The sequence below is a fragment of the Saccoglossus kowalevskii genome, chromosome 2, assembly GCF_978046115.1.
Source record: "Saccoglossus kowalevskii chromosome 2, keSacKowa6.1, whole genome shotgun sequence".
In the NCBI taxonomy this organism is placed as follows: Eukaryota; Metazoa; Hemichordata; class Enteropneusta; family Harrimaniidae; genus Saccoglossus; species Saccoglossus kowalevskii.
In genome coordinates this window covers 25,161,643-25,185,149 of record NC_140642.1, presented here as the reverse complement: position 1 = coordinate 25,185,149, position 23,507 = coordinate 25,161,643, and the positions used below count along the sequence as shown (strand labels likewise).

Here is a 23,507-nt window from a genome sequence, read left to right as displayed (position 1 = left end):
CACAGCACAAGCCAGTCTTGTGTGACGAAATTGATACTTAAAAAAAAAATACTACTTAATTGATGCCATGGAAAGTAGGAAGAAGTATATAGATAATACTCAATATTTTTTCAATGTACAATGTACTTCTTATATATTAGGTTTCTTATTTTTTCTACATTTAGATGTTTTTGTTGTTGTTATTTTAGTTCATGTAACTTAGTTTCTATTGTGTCTATCAAAAGTTTTTTCATTAGTCTTTGAGTGAAATGTATTATTTTCTTTGGTGCAACTCCTAATTTACATAGTGAGCCCCTGTTACAAAAGGGTAGCAATAAATAAATAAATGAATAAAAACCTACATGTATTTATTGTGTTGTACAAATCACAATCCACGTTATCTGACAATAACCCCCTTCTTAAACATTAGTGTTTAGTTTACATAATCATGTAATCTCATGCAAATTCAAAATATTAGTATTACCTACTGGCATTGCCGGGTTCTATTGACAGCCAGGTTCAATCGCTTGATACTGTTGCTCGATAACTTCTCCGATGCAACGTCAACAAAGTCGACCCTTGACTCGAAACCCTATGTCGTTTCAAACTGGTGCTGTGGATTGTGATTTAATAGTTTCTCCATCCTAGTTATGCAACACGATCATGCCATACTTACTTATTAGCACACAGATACGATTGGTGAGTTTCAATATAGGTGACATTTTCGTGTTTACGGGGGTTAAATTAATAAATATTCTAGGTAAAATATAGAATTTCACCTCCATTGCTTGCAAATTTAGTGTCGTGATATCGCTTTGAAATTACCGGTTACGGTTACTTAAAGTTATACAGCCCCTCCACAGAGGGATTGTGTTATAGAGTCGTGTAGCTGCAGTTTTGTAGCTCTTGATTTAGCTTTATTGTTTGCGGGTTTGTTTCGTCTATCCATGGAGCTTCTTCTTTTTTTTTTTAACTCCATGGTCTATCATAGGGTGATCGCAAAAGCTGTAGCTTCCCTGTTCTCTGATCGCCCCATAGGGGGCGAAAAAAGCCTACCTGCAAAAAAAAAAAAAAAAAAAAACTACAGCGAAACCAAAAGCAGCAGAATTGTAGCCAGATATAGTTCTATTTTGATCAGATCATACTAAATATTAAGTGCAATTGCGGGAGGGTGGTCGCCTGTACCCTCATTACTAGAAAAAAACAAAACTGCAAGAGGAAGTACCGCAATTCAGCAGGGCCACCAAGTGGCGAGATAGGGTTCTCCCTACCAGGGTGTGGAGTTTTTGATAATTCTAAGTTAAAACATAGACCCTCCAGTACAAGAGGGTCTATAGTTAAAATGGAGCATTCTTGGCTTCCTTGGGGCCAAACTTACTATCAGACAGGTCGCAGTTGAAGACTGTGGCCACATGTGATCCTTGGTCAATCAGAATTCTATGGTTGGTCAGAGGATCCTGCTTCCCAGGCGTGCATGGTCATGGCATGAGGGCTCTGCACCTTGTTCCCGTGTTTAAAAAAATCCCTGTATTTGATATGGAGCCCATAGCGAAAAACACAATGTGTGTAAAATACATTATTTAAGCCAGACTTTTATTATCCCTTGTTTTGCAAACCCGCCAAATGAACAGGAGCCGAAAATGAAATAAAAATAAAATTCTATTTCAGCGTAATTTCTCCCGCCCGCCGACTTGTAAGCGCAAAAAAATGCTAAACAAATATTATTTTTATCTTTATTTTTTTACCGCCCGCCGCATAACAAATCCAAGTTGCATTTTCGTGGGAGTATCATGATCAAAGTACCGAAGCCTCGCTCAGATGAAAAACAAGGTTATACATGGAATAACATTTTATTTCATTTCTTTTCTCCGATCAATGATCTAACTTACAATTTTTTGAGAATCAGACAAATCTAATGGAAAAAAAATAATTTTATTTTTCTTCCGCCCTCCTCAAAAAAATTGCCTTATAAAAACTTGCCTTATAAACTTGCCTTATAAAAATTCTCGCCTTACATAAAATTTAAACATGCACTGCGCAATTAAAATTCTACCTTGTACCTGACAACTCTCTGAATGTTCATCATGCTTGTTTTATTGGTTCAATACAACAGCTATTAATTGTCGCAAATTTAATTTTTCGGTAATACTATAGGAATGTGGTCCAACTATATGCGGAGATGAGAATTCAGACCCCGCAATTATGAAATATCTTGGCGCAAAACTAGTGACACAGATGGGAAATAACTTGTAAGTATTGGACATCATATATTCAAGATGGTCTACTTATTTATCCTTCATGTTCTAAATGAACACAGGGGCAATAAAACAACCTCAATTATATTCTCATATAATCAATATGAGGTTCATGTTCAAATATATTTATTTTATAGTGGTGAATATAGGAATGAAGATCATCCTCAGTTGGTTCTCAACAAGTTAGAAACAAAAGGCTACAAAGTGATTTCAATGAGTGACAACAGGCAGACATGCATTTGGACTCTGCATAAACCAGACATTGACTGTTGATTTAAAGAAAATTCTATTTTACTCTAATACACTATTCATATGCTACTCATACCTTGCATGGTGTTGAGAATCATACTAATGTAGTCTCTAACATTTGGGGTATCATTTCATATGCATGTTTGTCTTTTGTCTACTTTCAGTCCTGAATACCGCAGTCAAGATCCACCTTGCGTTGTACTGAATCAACTAGAAAAGAAGGGCTTCAGAGTGGTTGGCATGGCAGGAATGGGCTCTACATGTGCATGGACGTTGCACAAACCAGAGGAAAAATTTGAGATATCAGAGAAACAAACTCAACAGAAACTTACACAAACTTAACATACCGGTATATTTTATATCCTGTCATTTCATTATCCTGTCAACTCAAAGAGAGATTTAGACATGCACTGCACAATGAGAATGTTAATGATGCATCCCCTTGAAGATCTAGCTATCTGAACTGCATCATCTACATAAACCATAGTGCGATTCTTGTTTTAACAAGAGGATGGAGGGCATGTGATTCTGAATGAACTAACATGCCACACAGCTCTATAAATATTTATATTAGGTACTAGTAGTAAATTTTTAACTCTATTTTCCATACATATCTCTTCTAATACTGACAATTTTGATTAAAATCTTGACTGATTCAACACTTGTTGCATGTCCCTTTGTATTAGCATGTGAGTTTAGTGTGTATGTGTGCAAATAACATTCTAGACATTGTGACATCTTGGTGTTAAACAACTAAATGCATGTGATGATGTTCGAGCTGAAATCATCACTTCAGATATCACTATTCCTTAACATTGTAAACAAAAGTCTATGCAGGATAGTGTGTCTACCAGCTTCTATATTAAACCTAAAGTGAGTGTGGATGACACCCACATAATGTATACATTTAGGGGTCGAACATTTGGATCACTTAAAAACAAATAAAATGAAAATGTACAAAGAAGACACTGTGAAAAACAATGTCACTGGTCACACTCTTCCAGGTACTCCCATGATTTTAATACCAGTATAATGGAACAGAAGCTTTCAAATTGTTTATTTTAACAATACACTTTATTATTTCTGACAGCCTACCATAGCTATACAAGCTTGGCTGAATAACAAACCACTCAACTCCTTGATGTTTATTCACTCATTTCATTTCTAATCGCTGTCTTCCTGTTTTAATTTGTCAATTAAAAGCTGTCTTTCATCGGCTTGTCTCATTCGCATCTGGACTACGCTCTCAAAGTCATTTTCACAAGATAAATTTTTAGTCTGTTCCTCTCCCACAGTGTCTGTATCATTGAATAATGTCTCAGTACTGTGTGTTGACTCTTGCTCTTCTTTCCTGCCTTCAGTCCTATTCTGTGAAGCCGCTTGCCGCAACTTTTCGAGTACCATGCTTTCAAAATCACCTCCTGTGGCATCTGAACTAAAGCCGGCACTCTGTAATTAAAAGGATTTATAGACATCTACTCGGTGTTCCATATCATCAAATTTAACGTCAAGATTCTTCATAAAAATCTATTTAATATTATCATACTGCGTCATATAATTTGTGCTACCAAATGTAATACTGAGCTGAAATGAAATGAACTTTGTGGAATGATAACATTTGTTAAACACTGTAGGATTATGTACAGTAGGCTATACACCGAGCTGGAAGGTTAATTCTAGCTTGACCAGCTATTCGCATGTCATGGCATTTATACAATCACATTAAATACATATTGACTGGCCATGAGGGCATGTGTCCTTAAGGAATTTGAGAAGTCTAAAATATTTCCCTGAGGAAATGAAATGAAATTTTAAGAAACTTTTGACCAGAAACCTGATTTTTTTTGCCTAATATAATGTCTTTTCTGACAATTTAAATGGTGGATTATATACACAGTGGTAAAAATAGTGTGCATGTCATATCTTGCATGCTTTTCATTCATTAACGAGATGTGGAGAATTTGTAATAAAAAAACAGTAGAATTTAAATTACAATGTTTGTTGATTGCTGGTTGGTAGACACTGATTGCTTCGTTGGTTTTCCAGATAGCCATGATACCCGCAGAGGATTAATAGTTTTTCCAACTTCATGTTGAACAGCCAACTCCTGTCGCACATAGAAAAAGATAATCAGACATAAATATTTTAAGCACCGGGTGCAGTCTAATTTCAAGTAAATGCAATAAATGTGATATGCGTTCTATATGTCACATGGTTCTCATTTCCTACATGACGTTAAGTGATGACTGTGACACTTCAAACCAGGAGGGTCGTCACCTGTGCATACGTGGGAATTGAGTCCCAAGCAACGATAACAACACACGCTTAAAATGCAATGGTTCATGGGTAGATGCTTGTTTGTAAACAATGACACACCATGGCCATCTGGCGCATGCGCAGGTGATGACTCCCTCGCTTTAAGATCATTGTAAAATTTATGATATACATCAATTTAATCTAAACTGAAATTCATAAGGAAATTTCTAGTGAAGAATGTTAAAGCATTACAGTTACCACACCTGGACATGTTCAATATGGGACATTGACATGACATTTTAAGTGTAATAGTGTTTTTAATTTTAATAATATTAGTTCTACAAATTAGGCTAGTTAATTATCACTAAAAAAAATTAACCTGATGAAAAAGTATGGTCATCTTCATTCAAAAATAAAATTTTTGAGTAAGTTCACCATTGGTTCCTACAGTAAACTGATTTCATCTGGTAAATGTTACTTGGTAATATATGGTGGAAAAATGGTTGTCAGGATTAAATAAAAATAAAAAAAATATCTCTTACTGTTTAAATATCAATAAATGACACAAATGATTATACAATTTTTAAAACAAAATAATACGACAAATTTTAGCCTCTATTTTTTTAACAGCTTGAATTTATCTTTAGACATTAAGCTAAAGATTGTGGTATTTACTATTACTAAAAATAGTAAATGGGAATAAATAATCACCAGCAAAATAATATACAAATACTCACCGCACTGTGTTTCGATTTGAATTCTACAATGGCGCTTCCGTTGTGTTTACGTGACATAATTAGGTTACTGACATTCCCATACTATCAAAGAAATTAAAAATGATAATAATCCACTATGCACCGTTTCACACTTCATTAAAAATGAGTGAGGGATTTTTTCGAATAACACTTGCACTGGTCTCTTAGCAGTGACATTTCCCCATACAAATGTCAGTAGACTCATGGTAAACTAGAGATAAATTTACTCTACACGATATACCAAATAGCACCAAATAATTTACTGTATTTGCCAATTTATCTTTGTACAAAATGAACATCTGAACAATTAATACCTTATGCAATACTGTGTGACATTACCATTAATCATTCGAGTGCCAAAGATAACTTAGTCAGCTTTTAACAAAATAAACCCTCAATTTTATTCTATATTTTTTTCAAAAAAAAGGGTTGTGAAAGGTTAGTTGCATCCAATAAGAATTATGTCAAATTAGTCCCAAAATAATCAAAAACCACAGAAAAACACTACACTAATAATACCATATTTTCCATTTTGTCTGTTTCTTCATTCTCTTAGGTGTTGTACTTCAGTGGAATTGATCTAGTCTCAGTATTACTGGATTCTGCCGTAAATTCACCCATCCGAAAAATCGCCGGTTTTACGGCTGGTGGGCCCTTATTTGGGGTTCAAATTTTCAAAGAGGATCATCAAATATTTTAGGGGGCTTATAATTTCATTAACAAATACACCTACGCCGATTTTTAACGCCGGCAGTTGGACCACCCAAAACGAAAGAAACGATTGCAGAAGCTAATCAAAAATTTTATACATTTATTTCTTGCTGGATTAAAAAGTGGACCGCACATCTTTCTCCAAAAAAACACCACATTAATGAACCTAGTGCACCAAATTACAATTATTTTGTTTCATTTTATTAGTAACAAAAGTATATTCTAAAAGAAGTTTCAAATAAAAACGAACCCAACTGCAATGCTTAGTAGCAAATGATCAGGGTAGCGCAATCCGGCCATGCTGCGTTTCACGATTATTGATTATTAACCTAGTAATGATTATAATAACGTTCAAAAAATAAATTTGTTGAATTGTTATGAAGTGCAAATAAATTTCAACTTATTTCATCATAAGCGAATGATTCCAATCGCATTTTCAACGCTCAATGCTGTAGAAATGAATACAGGTCAAATAGATAATTAACCAATGAAAACGATGGATGATGCCAACGTGATCAAGTTACCGTAGCTCATTTAAATATGTTAATGTTATTGAACGCAGCACGGAGAGATTTGCCGATGTTGTTGTACAATCTTTTGGCTTGGATTTTGATGGGAAAGCGGCATGATTTGTTTTTAAATAAAACAATTAGTTGTTTTCAAAAGACAAACTGAGCATTCGAAGAATAATTTAACATTGTTTACAGGGATAACAGCTCATTGTCGAAACGAAGCTATCCATTCACGCTAGTCGCAATAAACATCAATACTCTTGAATAGGCGTCAATGACTACGAAAAAACTTTTAGGCATCAGAAATGATTAAAATAACACCTAAAAAAAGTTCTGAAAAATCATCGATTTGTTGGTCCCATTTTATTTTTTAAAAAAACCCGAACTGCCGTTTAATGGCCCTGGGCGAATTTACGGCCGAATTTGGTACTTTTATTAACTAAATGTATAATATACACTGTACCTTTGAAAATATTTGAAATAATACATCATGATTATAACCACCATTTGTTTCATCTTCTTTTTTACATCTCCATTTTACTTTCAACTTTGGTGTGTCTATTTGATCTGTTGGGTGTAAGAAAATAATATTTAGTTATCACCACCAGCTTGCTGCAGTTATCATAACGCAGTAATGTCTAGTGAATCCTGGTGTCATGCAGATGGGAAAAATTCACTCTTTTTGGATTTGCATAATTAATTCATGGTAGCGAAAATAAATTTTCAATATTTCAAAAAAATATGCAGGGTTAAAATTAGTACAGCATAATGCTATAGAAAAAGATTTAAATCCTTGTTGCCAGGGAAACATGTCCGACTACCCCATCTTTTTTTTTCTGAAAATGTTTCCAATCCCTGCTCAGATTAGATAATTAGAGAAAAACAATTACCCAATAAAAGAAAGACACTGAGAAACCCATCTCAACATTTCTAAAGTGCAGGATGTGCACATTGTATTCAGTAAATTTTTGGAGTAGACATAATTTCAAAATGTGAAAGGAATTAATACAGTGACTAACCAGTTAAAATGATAGAATCTTCTTTAAGTTGTTGCTTGAGTAATTTTTTTTCTTCTTCGAGTTGTCTTGACCCTTCTTCTCGAAGTCTTTTAATCTGCAACAGATTGTAATCATTTAAAAGTCCGGCAAGATTTAGACATGAATTAAGATCAAATAAAGTGAGTTGTTTAATAAGTGGCGGCATTTGTACAATTGTTTTATACATACGCTAGACTTAATAAAAATATTACCAGAATGATGCTTGTGTACATGTAGTACATAATAAATGTAGTTTCTGATTTCCACAAGCCATATTTTTGATTAAGCCCCCCCCCCCCCACTATCCTAATCCTCAAGGTAACAACGTCTTACATTTTGCATTTTTCAGTTGATAAAAACATTTCACAGTGATCAAAACAATTAGTCAAATTCTAATACTAAATTAAAAACAATTATGCTTTAAGAAGTATTTTGTAAATTATTTTTACCTCTTCTTCAAGTGTTCTTGCATCAGCAATTGCATCTTCTTTTTCATTCCTAGCTGCAGATTCTCTTACTTCTAAATCTATATGAAACAAGATATATGAATACAGACTGACTATACCCGGTAATAAGCTTTCTCTGATGAAATTATGTTGGAAAACAATTCTAACTACGAAGTGCAAGAAATCATCTATCTTTAACTACAAGGACTACAGTAGCAATGGTATATACAAAATAGAACTAGCAAAGATGTATGGTGATAACGAAATATGTTAATAGCTATTATATAATTTAGTTGAACTACACATTTTATACAGTTTTATGCATTATTTATGTGTATTATGATGACTGTTGGTTACGCTGCATAGAACTTATGCTTGTGTAAAACAATGTACCGGGTATATATTTCGTGTTTGGTGTTTTTTGTCAATCAAAATTTGTTCTTGGAGCTCTTGTCATTATGTAACAAAAGTGCATAAAACAGTTTGATAAAAAAATTTATTGATTTTTAATGATAAATTTGTATTGTATTCATGATTTTCAAAGCCTGTATATTCAAACCTATATACAGTGGCCACTAAGAGACTTTGTGATTTTGGCCTTTATAGACAGACTTTCTATACCGTCATACAGGGTCACTAATTTATTCATGAATATTAATTAGACAGTGAATCAGTGTGAGATGCATCTTTCAACTCACATGGACAATCACTTTTTCAAAAACATGAGACTGTATTTTTTATTTTAGTAAATTAGATATGTACAAGATAATGCATACATTTTTCTTTAAATAATCAAAGAGGCAGTGCTGTGCTATTGTCTATGTTTTCAGTGACTGCGGAGAAGAATATTATCTATATATCACGAGTGGATCTTACCATGGAACTAAACACACACCATGATCTTGATAATGAACAATTTTATTTTTGAAGTTAAGCTTTTTTTTGTTTTTTTTAAAACAACAAAATTAAAAAAAAAAGTTGGTATTTTTCAGAAGCACTCAGAAATCAACTGATCTTCATATCTGGAAAAGTAAATGTTTTTGCATAAAAAACAAAAACAAACTGTTTTGCATTAGTGACCTACCGGTATTATGTCTTGTCTCTGTGTCAACTTATAAATAAATCATGAAAGAAGAATGGCTAGATGCACGATACAAATGAATACACATAAAGGGAATGACACAATACAAATATGGTACACCGTGTAGGACATACCATGTTTGACTTTCTTCCTTTTAGCGTCCAAAGCTCTATTCCTAAGTTCTGCAGCTTTCTTTGCTTTTAATACTTTGTCATACGCTGCCTGTAGAACACAAAACATATTGCCATCAACAATAAAACTCATGACAAAATATATTTTGCAAGTAATCAACATGATTCACAATCCACTATTCCCAAAGAATAGCATGGGCTGATTTCTACCTGTCCAAACTGAACATGCCGAGTTTGTCAAATCCGAAAGATTCAAAAATGATAACTCGCAACTCTTAGCCAGAACTACTGAATTTAGATGACGGCAAACACTCAGAAGACAACTTTAATACTCACTCTAGCTTTCTTATCAGTCAGTATTTCTAATGCTTTCGAAAGCTGCTCCCATCGTTCAGCTGAAATGAAATAAATAAAACCACCATAGTACATGTATTCATAATTTATTCTTAAATCAGCACTGATATCAGAACTGTGTTTGTGCATTCTACTGTTTTAAATATTACTCTCTGGTTGGTCTTTACCTACATCGTGTGAACTGAACACCATATAATACTCAGTTCATTAGAATGCAATAAACATAAACATTGATTACGTCCGTACCTAGCCGTCTAGAAGCACAAAAATGCTTTAAAGGGTCAGTCATTGCACAACACATGTTTAAATGTAAATAAACAATGTATTTTACATGTTATATGTACGTCACTATAAGTCCCATGTCAAACAGGATGCAGTGTAACAACCATCCACATAATTGTGACAATTATTTGAATTTTATAGCTTGCCCATGAATTTACAGCTGGTTTAGCAGATTTCTAAAAACGAGCAGTTATCAATATGTAAACACTTGTTGTAGTGTACGCAGCATACAGAAAAATTGATAAATTCATTTGAAATTTTTTACCTGCGATTGGATCATCAGGATGTTTATCAGGATGGCACAGCAATGCTTTTTTTCTGTAAGCTTTCTTGATCTGAAAAAAATACATAAACAGAGATTTGGGCATTTTATTTCATATTACAGAAGTTTTATCAGAAAAAAAACAACATTCTCATCATTAGTTTCAATAGATCATCAATAAGAACCACAACCAGGAAAATAAGGCCAAGTAGATTAAGTAATTTACAGTGGAAATCAACAGTTCAACAATTTGATCATAAAGTAGTGACTAAACATAAAACACAAATTTGACTTTTATATGGGCAGCGATGACATCTCAATACCGCTTATACGGTTGAGTTAATATAAATATGTATACCACATACCAGCAACACACTTTTTAACTGTCTTATTTTTAGTGTATTTACTCTACTTTTTTTTTATTTATCTCAACTGCAACCCTTTTCATCCCTTTGGAAGTTGTTCCATGGGCTAATTCGGAACATGTTTAAAAGTCCCCCACAACCACAAGAATAATGAGCAAAAAAATTAACATGGATCTAATACTGTTGGAAATGGTTATTATGATCTATACAGCCCACATTTTTTGCCACCTTGACCTACACTCACTTTAATACAATTATTATTGCAGTTTAAATGAAAGTCAATGGTAATGTAGCCGATGAATATTATAAACATTGACGTTGATTACTGTAAATCTATGAAGTCATGCTAGTTGCCGTCCAACAATAAAATTTACATTATCACAATACCAAACTGAGAGATTCCCACCGGAGAAAACTAGACCACTATGGCGCCATCAACGTTCAAATGCTCTATTTTGCATGTGCGAATGCGATTTCAAATCCAAAAAGAGTAAACATCGAATAATATTGTGTTGTAAACAAAGGCTGGTTAATCAGAGTCTACCACGATTGTATCTGACGTGGAAATCATGTTCGAAACATTCATCATTTTTTCCCGAGGTCAAGGCATAATTGGCGAGACAATGACAGTCAAGTCAGTGAGCCGTGGTTTACTAGTCCCAGGTCTGGCTGTATTTACTTACTTTCGGTGGCTCGATGACAATGAAATACAATCCGTATCACGTCAGATGAGTAAAGGCAGTTAAAAACAAGTCGTCTGTCGCAAACGAGCGACAGAACCGCGGCTCTATCAGTCACGGTGAGTCCCAAAGTCGAATAACCCCAACCGTCGTTACGATAGTACATATTATGTAAATATGGTACGGTATTTCGCCTTTAAATGTCACTCAATACAACAGCAAATTATTTCGATTAGTTACCTCACTTGTTGTTGAAGCCAACTGGATTTCAAGCAGTGCGTACAAGTCCGTATCCTTTACGTTCAGCGCCATGTTTGATGTTTGGTGTTAACGCCCTCATCGATAGAAATGTATTTTCATTTGTTTTAGTTTCCGTCTAGCTGTACACGAACGGCGTTTCTGTCAACTTGTTTGTATTCAATGTCAAATTGACCCACAATTTCATTTGGAGAAAATTTTACTTTCAATTTTTCAATTGTCGAAGTGTATAACATTTACATATTAATGTATCACATCATGCTTATTCATTCTGTGCTACAATTTGAGATATGGCATAATATCTCCGCCGCAGGAACGAGCGGCAAAAATCACAACTATCCACTAAAAATACAACAATCATGTCCTCGAAAGTTAGGCTGGCTGGTGACCCCAAACCCCTAGTCAGTATCCTTATACTAGTATTACTCTGTTCAGGAGTGCAATTTATAGCAAAATGAATACATTCTGGGTTTTTGCATTCATGAGTAGACCTTTCGTGTTATATAGTATCAACGGGACAACATCAAAATAACAGCGTTTCGAACGAACGACAGACCAGGGACATACCCACGATTCTAGGGTCGATAATTTGCAATTCTTGGCTAACAACATATTACTTCCGGATGAAAGGGCTCCAGAAATGCAGTAAAATACCGTTAACAGTAGGTTTTTTTATATCACTTTTCTTTATTTTTTATTTATATGGTCTTTATTTACAAATTCAAGGCCATCGGCTCATAAAAGTATTTACACGTACGAAGAATATTCGAAAAATAAAAATACTTTACAGAATATTTAAATAAAATCACATATCTCGTTCCTAAGTTTCAATGCATGAAAGATGTATGCAGCCAGTGGTTGTAAAATGTCAGAATTTTGGGAAGTAACAAGATCTATAAATTTATCAAAAGATGGGGTATTATAAATTGTATTGGGTAAGTATGAGGTTCGCAATTCATGGTAATATGGGCAAACAAGAAGAAAGTGAAACTCATTTTCAATTTCATCTATGTCACAAAGAGGGCAAATACGTTCGTCTCTCTCAATTGCACCACGATCTCTTTCAATGCGAAGGCAGTAAGAAGAACATCGAAACCGTGCAAGAGTTACTCTATGGGAATAAATTCCAACAGATTTTAAGTATTTTATTGAGATATTGAACTTTTCACCAGTATATGTAGTCAGCCATCTTGAAAAGAATTATGGGTAACTGTGATATCATAGCCATTGTTGAGAAAAAAATATTGAAAAATGATGTTGAGAAAATAATTTCATCTGTAACCTCTAATTAGTAGAACTTCAAATTGATTGAAAAGAATTATGGGTAACTGTGATATCATAGCCATTGTTGAGAAAAAAATATTGAAAAATGATGTTGAGAAAATAATTTCATCTGTAACCTCTAATTAGTAGAACTTCAAATTGATTGAAAGTTTAGAACATGGTAGCATACCAGTACCAATCATACATATAAAATGTTTATCATGGTAACATAACTGAAAATATTATTTTGATTTTTTACATTCTTCTACCAAATGCTCAATATTTATATATTTGTATTATTTGTATATTTAATACAATTTATTCATTTTCAACAACCAAAATAACATTTTTTTATTGATTTTATCATTTTGGTAATATCTTTACTGTTTTGACTGTGTACCGGTAATTGCAAGTTTTTATTTCCATAATTATATACATTAGTAATAATTATATAAATTAGTAATATGCACACTAAAAACTAATTTGCATCAGTGTTGCTCAAGGTATGGATAAAATCATTTTCTCATTTTTTTTTGCAACAAATGTCGTGATGTCACATATTTTTCCCATAATTCTTTAAAGGGAATCAAAATGGTGGACAAAATTTACTAAATAAAACGTTGAATATTTATGACCTGTTGAGTGGACAGGGAATGTCTTACGTTGCTGTCGGACAAAATATCCTACCACCAACCAGCCAAATACCAACTAAATTAGTAGTTTAGTTTGGTTCATAGTATTTAGTAACCGTTCTTTCGTCCTAAATATGGTCACAAACATGGGTGTAATCTAAGACAACACTTTCAAATTCAACGAAAACGGCCATGATTGTATTTTTTCAATAATGCATGCGGCAACTGAACACGAATTGCTCGTCTGGGGGCTTTAATTTCCATGACTTATTGTTACGAACTACTTGTCAATGTTTGCTTAGCCTATTTAAACACATATAAAGTACATTCCATTATAGTCGTTCTCTTGTCAATATTCGCCTTGATTGTGTTAAGTTTGATTGTGTGAAACCATCACTGTGTAATATCTATTGACGATGTTATATTGACGTTTTAAGATAGGGTATGTAGTGCGACGATCTATGTGATGGGCATGACGTCATATCCTGTTTTTCTATTATCCTGATATTCAGTGAAGTTACGTGCAATTAGGTAGCTTATGTTGTGGCACTGTATGTGTGTATGTCGTAAACACTAAAGACGAAACTTAGTACCAAGTTCACTTTCATTGTTGTTTGATTTTTAATTAGCAAATTGAACATGATCCACGTCAACAAGTGGTTCAAATTGAATGCAGCTTGACAAAGAAAAACAAGATGCTTATATTATTCTTTGCCAAATATGACCATGCATGTATTTGTTACGTGCGTTTCGTATCCAGGTCATAGGATTTCAGCTCATTAAAAACACAATGAACTGTACATACATTTCTTTTTCTGTGCACTGCGTACTAAGATGAACTAAATGGCGGCCCTCCGTTCTTTTATTGTATCAACCAACATCGACAATAATTGTTCTAGGTTAGTATAATATGTGATCCATTTGCTAATAATTAAATTCATACAATTAGCTAATTTACATACACAACTTTGCATTCAATATTAATAAAGCGACTGTAACAAACAAACAGGCTACTAGAGGATAACACTGGTAATCATGCGTTATTGGCACTTTATCGTGCTCACTGTAGTTGGCATATCGTGTACTCAAGTTACACAATAAATGCATTTGAGGGTGAAGTGGGAAAACAAACACACTGAGCTGTCTGAACACGTATTAAATTGCCCGCGCATGCGCCGTTATCGCGTTATCACAGTTTCCTGACTTGTTGAATCTACGTTAGAATTATGTTTCTATTACCCTGCGGTCATAAAATAACATTTATATATGAATTGTTATTTTCTAATATTGCTATTTTTCAACATCCACCGATTCCAAATAAGCATCGTGCAATATGAAATGTTAATATTACAATTGTCACGACCAATAAAGTTTCTCGCGTGACGAGAGGTGTTCACGCGTTAACACGTGTTACTTGTGTTAGAATAAAGAAAACCATTCCCAATGGTTTTGTATTTATAGTATCTGCTTAAAGGCGCATTTATAAAGAGTATTTACTAAAAAGTACAACATTCAAATAGATTGAGATAATATGAGCTATCATGACTGTCACATGCAAGTATACATCCGCGAACTGTCAACATTGTAGCAGACATTCATAGTACTGTTCTAGAATCCATCAAATTGAATTCTTGCACAGCTTTAATATGGGGAACAAAACGATGAACCCAGTCACAATCACAATTACAATTACATTATAAGCAAATTTCATAATATACATATACTGAAAAATTCTTTTTTGTTGTTATAAAGTTAAGAAAGAATGAACGTGTCTAGTACCCTTTCACTATTATAATAGTTCTGCGTTAATCATAACTAATATGCCTATGGCATCATGAAATAGGACCTAGTTTATTTGACTTACAAGTCAGTAACTGCCAGTGATTAATATTAATCCTAAATCGCAAGTAATTCTTGTCTAGTAACAATCATCTTCTATAAATTCTGGCACAGACGTTCTGAGGTACCTACATTCCTTTATTTCTCGTTTCCACTGATCGTATTGTCTTTCCTCCAACGCAGCGCGAAGAGTGTCGTATTGCGAGTCCATCATAGCTTCGCGATTGGTCGCCAGCCTTGAAACCAGCTGTTTCAGTCTGTGTTGCACTATTAGGGCACTTTCTTCTTTCCGAGTGTCTTTATTTAGACCTAATTTGACTTTCAGTTGCCGCCATCGTTCCTTTGCCTTACTGGATGTTTTTATACTCTGGTTGCAGACTACCTGTGTTGAAGATGGAGACGTGACGTCATCATGATTTGAGTTGCATTCAGTTTTTACATCATTCACAAAATGACTTGATTTCATAGTCGTGGCGACTGTGTTTATATATCGTTTACATTCACGATAGTTGGGCATATCTTCTGTTGTGTAATTCCGTGGTGCTTGTTTCGATAACTTCACCAATGGTACGTCTCGTAACAACATCTCTGTGGCGCTTCTTCTAAGTGGGGGCATTTTCATTTCCGATCGACCCTCCCTTTTTGCCACATACGTGGACTTAGGAAATTGAAGAAATGCCGTCAGTGGGGGTAGATGAGTACTAGACCTTGTACTGGCGTTCCCAAGTGACCTCAGTGCGTCCAAATCATGGAATTCTTTGTAAGAATGGCCACTCTTTCCAAGAGAAGAAGACGCATCGGTTGTATTCCCCCTGTGTTTACGTTTTGGTTTTGCTTCTCGGGTTTCTGCAAAATCTTCTGTCGAGCTTTTTGGTTTATACTTCATTAGACGAGTTCGCGCTTCTACCACAACTTGGGCTAAATTTGCATCTACTGCCATTTTAGCCTCTCTGGTAATCTGTGATCTGCTTTTCACTTTGACATCGCTGGACCGCCGTCTTCTTCTCGCCATTAGCCGCATCAATTCGATTTCTAGAACGCTCTCGTCGTAAACTCTCTTTGGGTCGATACCATGCCAACTTCTTGAAAGCCCTGGGGTAGTTACTGAATGTCTAGATGAGAATGAAGGCGAATCTGAGACTGGTGGATATGTAATAATACAAGGGGTAGGTCGACCAACGTCTACAATCTCATTAGACCCCCTTGAATCAGAGACAGAAGTGTCTGCATTCGAACAGCTACCTGTAAGTTGAGAACCAAGTTGTCCTTCCGCCGAGGCAACAATCGGGAGAACATGTGTCGACGCTCGAACTCTTTGACTTGCAGCATTACTTGATGGCATATTATAGGAAATCGGTGCTACTATCGTCGGTATCACAGAGTCACTTTCCGACAGACATCTTCTTTGCCTTGATACGCTTTTCCTATGTTTAGTATTCGTACTCGGCGGGTAGTCAAGTGATTTTGATGAGTGATTGGTCTGAAACTCTTTCAACTGCTGTGTTAAATCATGTTTCTCGGCATGAATGTTCTGTATACTGCCTCTACGACCCCTCTCTATATGCTCATTATCCCTTTGTAGTTTCTTGTCGGCAAGACGATTAAGGCACATTGCCCTTCTTCGAGATTCCTCCATAATCGGTTCAAGTCCCAGCCAGTGTATATCTATCAAGCGATTCAAACTGTCTCGTGTGACCTTATAATTAGATGGCGACTTCCCAACTGTACAAACTTCTAAGGTTTTGTTCAGTTCTGTTTTGCTATACTAAGATTTACAATAAAAAAAGGCGTCATCTTTGACTGTATTTTTTCTTTAATGGCAAACCAATTTGTCGGCAATAAAGACCAGTTACAATACACACATTGCTATTATGTTTGAACACAATGATATGTGTCACGTGGTAACGAAATTGCAAACATACCACTTACCAGTCATTACTGGTATTATAACTCATGGAATTGATAAAATTACGTTCACAAGTACACGTGAGACTTTTAATGTGATTAGAGGATTATGATTATACTTCACCGCGTCCAAATCCCTTGTACATTCGACGAAAACCCCTCGTAATTTGTAACAACTATGCAGCAATGAGACTAGTCGTATGCACAGGTGGTTCGTCGTAGTTGTCAATTTCTTTTTATACAGTGTTTACAGCCATGCTTTGAACACGGTGAACAACGACAAGTCTATTCTATTCAAGTAAATTTGAGATTTAATGAGATACATTCATGTAATTGATCGATATTTTACTCGATCGATATTATATATTTTCCAGTCAGCATTTTGCACATCGCTGACTATGTTGTTGTTCTTCTGAATCCTGAAAAGTCCCGGTAACTTAAAGTAGCACTTGCACGACTCAAGTTAAGCAAACCTTGATGTCCATCGATTTTCATATTCTGATATTTGATCACAAGGTAGTATTATATACGTGTATTTTAATGTTAACAAATGAAATACACGATTGCTGCATTACATATGACAATCACGTCTAGAATGCGTGCGACCAACTACTTATTGTGAAATAACTGTTATTCAGTAGCCTAAGTGGGTATTGTAACAGGTGGATGCTTTATACATTGTGCTACTATCACCTAGTGCGTGCTTTCACCAGACTATTATATTGAAATGGCACGTGCTTCAACGTATTGACAATCTATATGACAGTTAACTGACTGCGAGAAAGTTTAATTAAAAACACACCCATGTGTCAATGTCGATCTCGCGTGAATGAAACTCGCTATTTCAAGTTGTCAATATCACGATGCGCCAAATTGTAGTAATATACAACATTTCTATTACACAATGGTCACAAACTGGCGACGTCACGTTCATTCGTCACGGTTCATTCAACTCCTTATTGCAATGTATTATGTGTTATCGTCTTATAAACTCAATGTTGCTCAATACAAACAAAAAATGTAAATATTAACGTTGTATTGTCCACATTGATCAAAGTTTGTATTTGGATGAGAATGTTGGTGTTGGTATCGCAGAGACTATCGTTTTTTTCGTCTGTGGAACGTTAGACCATCTAGTTAGCAGCGCCCTCACTAGCCCAACACTACTAGACATTACTGTAGTTAGGATGAGCCTACCGAATAAAACGTATACATTTGTACACAGTCCCTGTGATTTGTACCAAGAATCCAATGTAAGTAGGGACCATGAATGAAATACATGTACATTTGTCTCCATGATTAGGCTAATCTTATTATAATTAATTTATAATATGACCTGTATCCATTTCAATCTTTGTCTCTGAAACCCTCAGCACATGTTAGTTATTTCTAAGCTTTTTGAATTTCAAAGTTCACGTCGACGATGGACGACAACTCGATGTTCTCCTCCCAAAAATAGCTTAGCATCGCGGATAATTTGAATAACAATGTATTATGTCACTTATATCGTTTGTGTCTAGTGTTATGCTAATCGAGCTTAGTTTATCCAAAATACAGTGGCTTATGTGGACATCATTGTAGTTATATGAAAGGTACAATAGGCGATTACCCCACTCCACGTGACCTCTAATCGTACCATTGCAATTGCTGTATGCAGTGGGTAGCAGCGCATGTACAGCGATCTTTGATATTATAATAAGATTCGAAAACAAACTCGACGACAAGTGTATAGGGAGGTTGATCCTGCTAGATAACGGTTCTTAAACAAGACCGTTAGTATCCGTGGCTAGACGCATGGTGGCGCTGTATACAATCGGAACCTATTTCGGCTTGCCTGCGCTCATGCAGACTACAGTGTAAAAGCAAGAAACAATTAACTTTGGTGACCAGTTTAGTATGATAGAAAGCGTGTACAGTCTTCAAATTACCACAATAGATGGAGTGGGTGTCAAGACCGAATATACGCGATTCCAGCGTTTCATAATAAATGTTTTTTTATTAATAATTGCACTTTCAATGATATTCATGAGATATGTCAACACCATAACCTCGCTAAAGGTTATTAGCATATTGCCTACACAGTACGCATGCTTCGGTCATTTTTTCCGTATTCAACAACCAATGCGTCAACACAGTGAGGTCAATTGCAATTTACGTTTTATGTAAGTGATGTTCAGTACCGCCAATGAGGTTTGTCAATCAATCAAATCCGCACATAAGCGACGCTAGCAGATATATTCACAAGCAAGCTAACAAGAAACCACACCAACCCAGCGACTGTTCAGATTGTGAAAGATCTGTACATACTCCCACCCTGTCATGCTCTGTAATTCTGGTTCCCCAATAACACTGGACGTATATATACACTATAACGATTATAATACAGTAATAAAACAAACTAAACTTCTTAATATTAGCTTTGCTATATCCTGATTGTTCGTCATCGTCATCATCACCCGTCATGGACATCGCTCTGATCACAGTCCCTCAACACCCAGTTGGGAAACGCCTTTGTTCTAAGGTGTTAAGGGACTGTGGTTAATCTATGTGAAAGCATGGAAGTATAAACCCCAGGTTTATAGTTTATAGTTCCATGGTGAAAGCAAGCCTACTTTGCTACTAACATAAAATTAGCATATGGTATGACATAATTTTTAACAGAAGCCTTCTTGATTCACACCTATGCATGCATATACTCTTTGATTTTTGCTACAACGCGAGAAACGGTACATTATTTACCGAAATGTGGGAAAACTATGAGGATTTTGTCGATTTCAACGACAGTGTTGAGGGACTTTGGATGTATGTAGGTACCTCAGATGGACCTTAGATGATAAATTCAATCCTTTTTTTTATTTTGTAGGTTAGGTAAATTGATTTCAGAATATTTATCGCGAACATCGGTCATATATCAGCCGAGAGGCTGTTTGGCTATTATGTTGAATATTTATATATTTTATATTAATAATTCTGTGTGGATTCAGAGCAGCTGATCAACACAAAGATTGTTACATTTATGATAAAAGCATGAAATTTGGCACAAATATTTAAGTCCGAATATATTGCAATTTTTCCACTAAACTTCTATTTCGCTAGATATATTTTCACTGAATCAGAATTGAAATGTTAATTTATACATAAAGTCACTATTTTGAACACACAATGAAAGAGAACAAAGCCATTCAAGATGAAAGGTAGACACCATTGTTTCTCTAGTTTGTTGTTAATACGAAGAAACAGGATGTCTGCAATTATTGTCTGGTTTGCGTATATCTATTATTCGAGGCAAATAAGATTACGCTCACAAATATTTAGAAACATGTTTGTGTATAGTTATGTTTCATAAAATATATCATGACTAGGTAAAATCAAATGAGTGATCTCGCACCGGGGTCTCGTTATACGATCAAAATACCAACAAATATGTTATAAATTGAGAGAATGTTGTATGTTATTGTCAGATTTTTTGGAGATCTAAAGACAGGAAGAGCCAGCTTCACAGGTCGTTATCACAGCGGAAGTTGAAAGGTGGTGACTTTGAATTTTAATCATGTGCACCCTCTACCGGCGAGGTAAGAATGACAAGTATATAATGGCACGGAAATGGTGTCACGGAAAATGATGGTACAGGTAATAATGGTACAAAGGAAATGGCCCAGGCGGTAATAAAGACGGTGGGCAGAAGTTTCGGCCACTATTGCCGCCCGGAAGTTTCGGCCACACATCAGTCCTTCTATCGAGGGACTGTGACCACACATGTTTTATATTTTATCGATTGAATTGTTGCAGTTATATGAATTTATATTTATTGACGTATTCACTCGTAGCAAATACCACCCAATGTGGCACAAGTTCATTGCTTCCCTCTAGAGTCAAAGAAATGGTTTTCAGGAATCAGACGTCATAAGAACACTCCTGATTCACTATTTGCGTCGAAGGTTTTTTTTATGGTGGTATCAAATGTTGATCTACCCCCCCCCCCAATATAGTAGTACGATTTGGTAACATTTTCCATGTATTTATTTTATTTTTTAATAAGGTGATTTATATGGAAGGTTCTACTAGTAGGGGCATGATATGAGTTTGTTTCAGCAAACGCTGATGGCGTTTTTTCAAGAAATGCCACAGGCTTTTGCAGATTTAGAATACTAACAAATTACTAGTAGGTATGGGGACTGTCGACAGAATACAAACAAATATTCAACTACCTTAGTTAGACATAACCAGAAAACGAAAACAACAATAACCAGTTGAAGTAGTACGGTCATTCAATCCCAAAATAAAAAAATGAATAAAAACACGTCTCTCTACCCATCAGCAACAATTTATAAAATACGGTCGCTCGCAAAAGAAATTATATGAAAATACACAGGTACTCAAAAGCTATGGGACTTTATGAGAGCTAGAGCCTGATGGGAGCGGAAAATGTGCACCAAGGGAACCGAAACAACAATAGGCTAATTTGCATATTTTGAACGGAAGCGAGCCAACAAAGGCGTCAATTTGACCGACTACAATCACTCGCAGCCAAGACGTCACCGAACTAACAGTCTGAACCCCGCACTCATTCTCAACACAATGAAGCGAAAGAGGGGACCCCGAAAGAAGAACATAAAACCGATGAGCGAGGAAACGAAGCGTTATCTGAAAGAAAGGCATCGTAGTTATTGGTACTATGAGTCGAGTGAAGACGAATCGCCAGCACCAATCCAGCTTCCAGAGGCAAGTACATCAAGTAGTGGAGTTTCTGAGAATGAGCCATCTGTGTCCCCAGTCATCCAAGAATCTGACACGGACACTGGAATTGTTGGCGGTCAACTGCGCCTAGTTGATTTAAACATTTTAAATCAGAACCTTTTGGACAGATGTTTATGTGCACGATGTGGTACGGGAAAATTACAGCTACAAGAAGACGTCAGATATGGATGGGGATCTCACCTGAATTTCCGTTGTTCCAAAACCGATTGCTTTTATACGACCGAAGACCATTTCTTGTCCTCACAAAAAACGGGTCGGCTATTCGAGATAAACAGACAATCGGTGCTAGCGGGAAAAGCTATCGGCAAGGGTCGTCGAGGATTAGCAAAGTTCGCCTCCTGTTTAGGACTTCCGCCCCCTGTTCACGCGAATTGCTTTAAAAACCACACAGAGAAGACTGAGACAACACCAGGAACAGACCCAGGCGAATAGTACTTAGTATGAACACAGTAGTAAAAAATTATTTCTTGTAATGTTTTATTATATCACTTTCTGCAATGTTGACATTGTTCTCTGTATTGTATTTATTTTCTAGTATGTCTGCACGTTTAATCGTTTTCCGACACACATTTTATTCATTGTGACTGTGGATCATTCGATTAAAACTCTCGTTTTTTGTAATTTTGTATTGTATGTGGACTATTTAGGTGCACATTAGACTCGGATAACGATAATCAGTAAAATTATTAAAAACAACTAGTATGTATGGACCTAAATGTAAAGTAAAAAACTGAGTCAGTTCTATTGTTGCTATGTCACCTTTACATACATTACATACATGGTGATCGCCTAGGACGAATCTTTCTAATTTCCTGTTTATTCAGATTGTTTCTAACCCGTGGTTAGCCACACAAACAGGATGACCTCCACAAAATAATTAATTTCAATAAATGTTTCATTGAATGAATTATAGTAAGAATTTTGTAAATTTAAATTTTTACTAGTGTACATACATGCTTCAACTTATTCTGATCTATAAAGGTGTTCGCTTTTTATGCTCGGCCACGACAAAACAGACTATTGTTTTTTGCTAATATTTTACTACACGTACTTTAAAAGTGTTTATGTTAAACATGTTAAATATATTGACATGAGACTCACGGAGACAAGCGAAGTATAAATATTTTTATCACGATTTGCAATTTTTATCACGATTTGCAACACGTTTATTTCATTTCTCTCATTGACGGACAATAATACACAAGAATTGTTGTTTTCACGCCAGCCTTGCAATAGCGCCACCAATGTCATTATTTCAAGTATTTATTAGTCGTTGTTACTGATGGGATTATTTTATTTTTTACATTTGTAACATCAGTCTTAAATGTAATAGTGTTACTTCGTTGCTATAATTATGGCGAATGCATGTACCACTTGCTGACTTTTTTGTTTTGTAAATAAATAAATAAGCCTCCATCAAAACCGAGTCAAATTTGTAATGTTGCTGTGCAATGAAGTTGCAATATGCATTGTATACATTAAATCCTTGACCTATCG

At 35.3% G+C, this 23,507-nt stretch overlaps 2 protein-coding genes across 2 annotated transcripts; one reads left to right on the top strand and one right to left on the bottom strand.

Annotated features, from left to right (window-relative positions):
* Positions 1-544: 544 nt before the first annotated feature.
* LOC146748614 (GTP cyclohydrolase 1 feedback regulatory protein-like) lies at positions 545-3,142 on the top strand. The gene is made up of 3 exons (XM_085493461.1): positions 545-678; positions 2,134-2,228; positions 2,648-3,142. The coding sequence occupies exons 1-3, from the start codon at positions 643-645 to the stop codon at positions 2,823-2,825; spliced, it is 309 nt and encodes a 102-aa protein (XP_085349587.1). The 5' UTR covers positions 545-642; the 3' UTR covers positions 2,826-3,142.
* A 393-nt stretch (positions 3,143-3,535) lies between these two features.
* LOC100376309 (dnaJ homolog subfamily C member 17-like) lies at positions 3,536-11,693 on the bottom strand. Its single transcript, XM_085493459.1, has 10 exons — positions 11,596-11,693; positions 10,314-10,383; positions 9,749-9,807; positions 9,416-9,503; positions 8,204-8,280; positions 7,737-7,830; positions 7,181-7,284; positions 5,477-5,557; positions 4,477-4,590; positions 3,536-3,932 (listed from the first exon to the last, which is right to left on the bottom strand). Exons 1-10 carry the CDS (start codon positions 11,665-11,667, stop codon positions 3,648-3,650), a joined length of 1,044 nt encoding a protein of 347 aa, XP_085349585.1. The 5' UTR covers positions 11,668-11,693; the 3' UTR covers positions 3,536-3,647.
* Between the last annotated feature and the right edge of the window lie 11,814 nt (positions 11,694-23,507).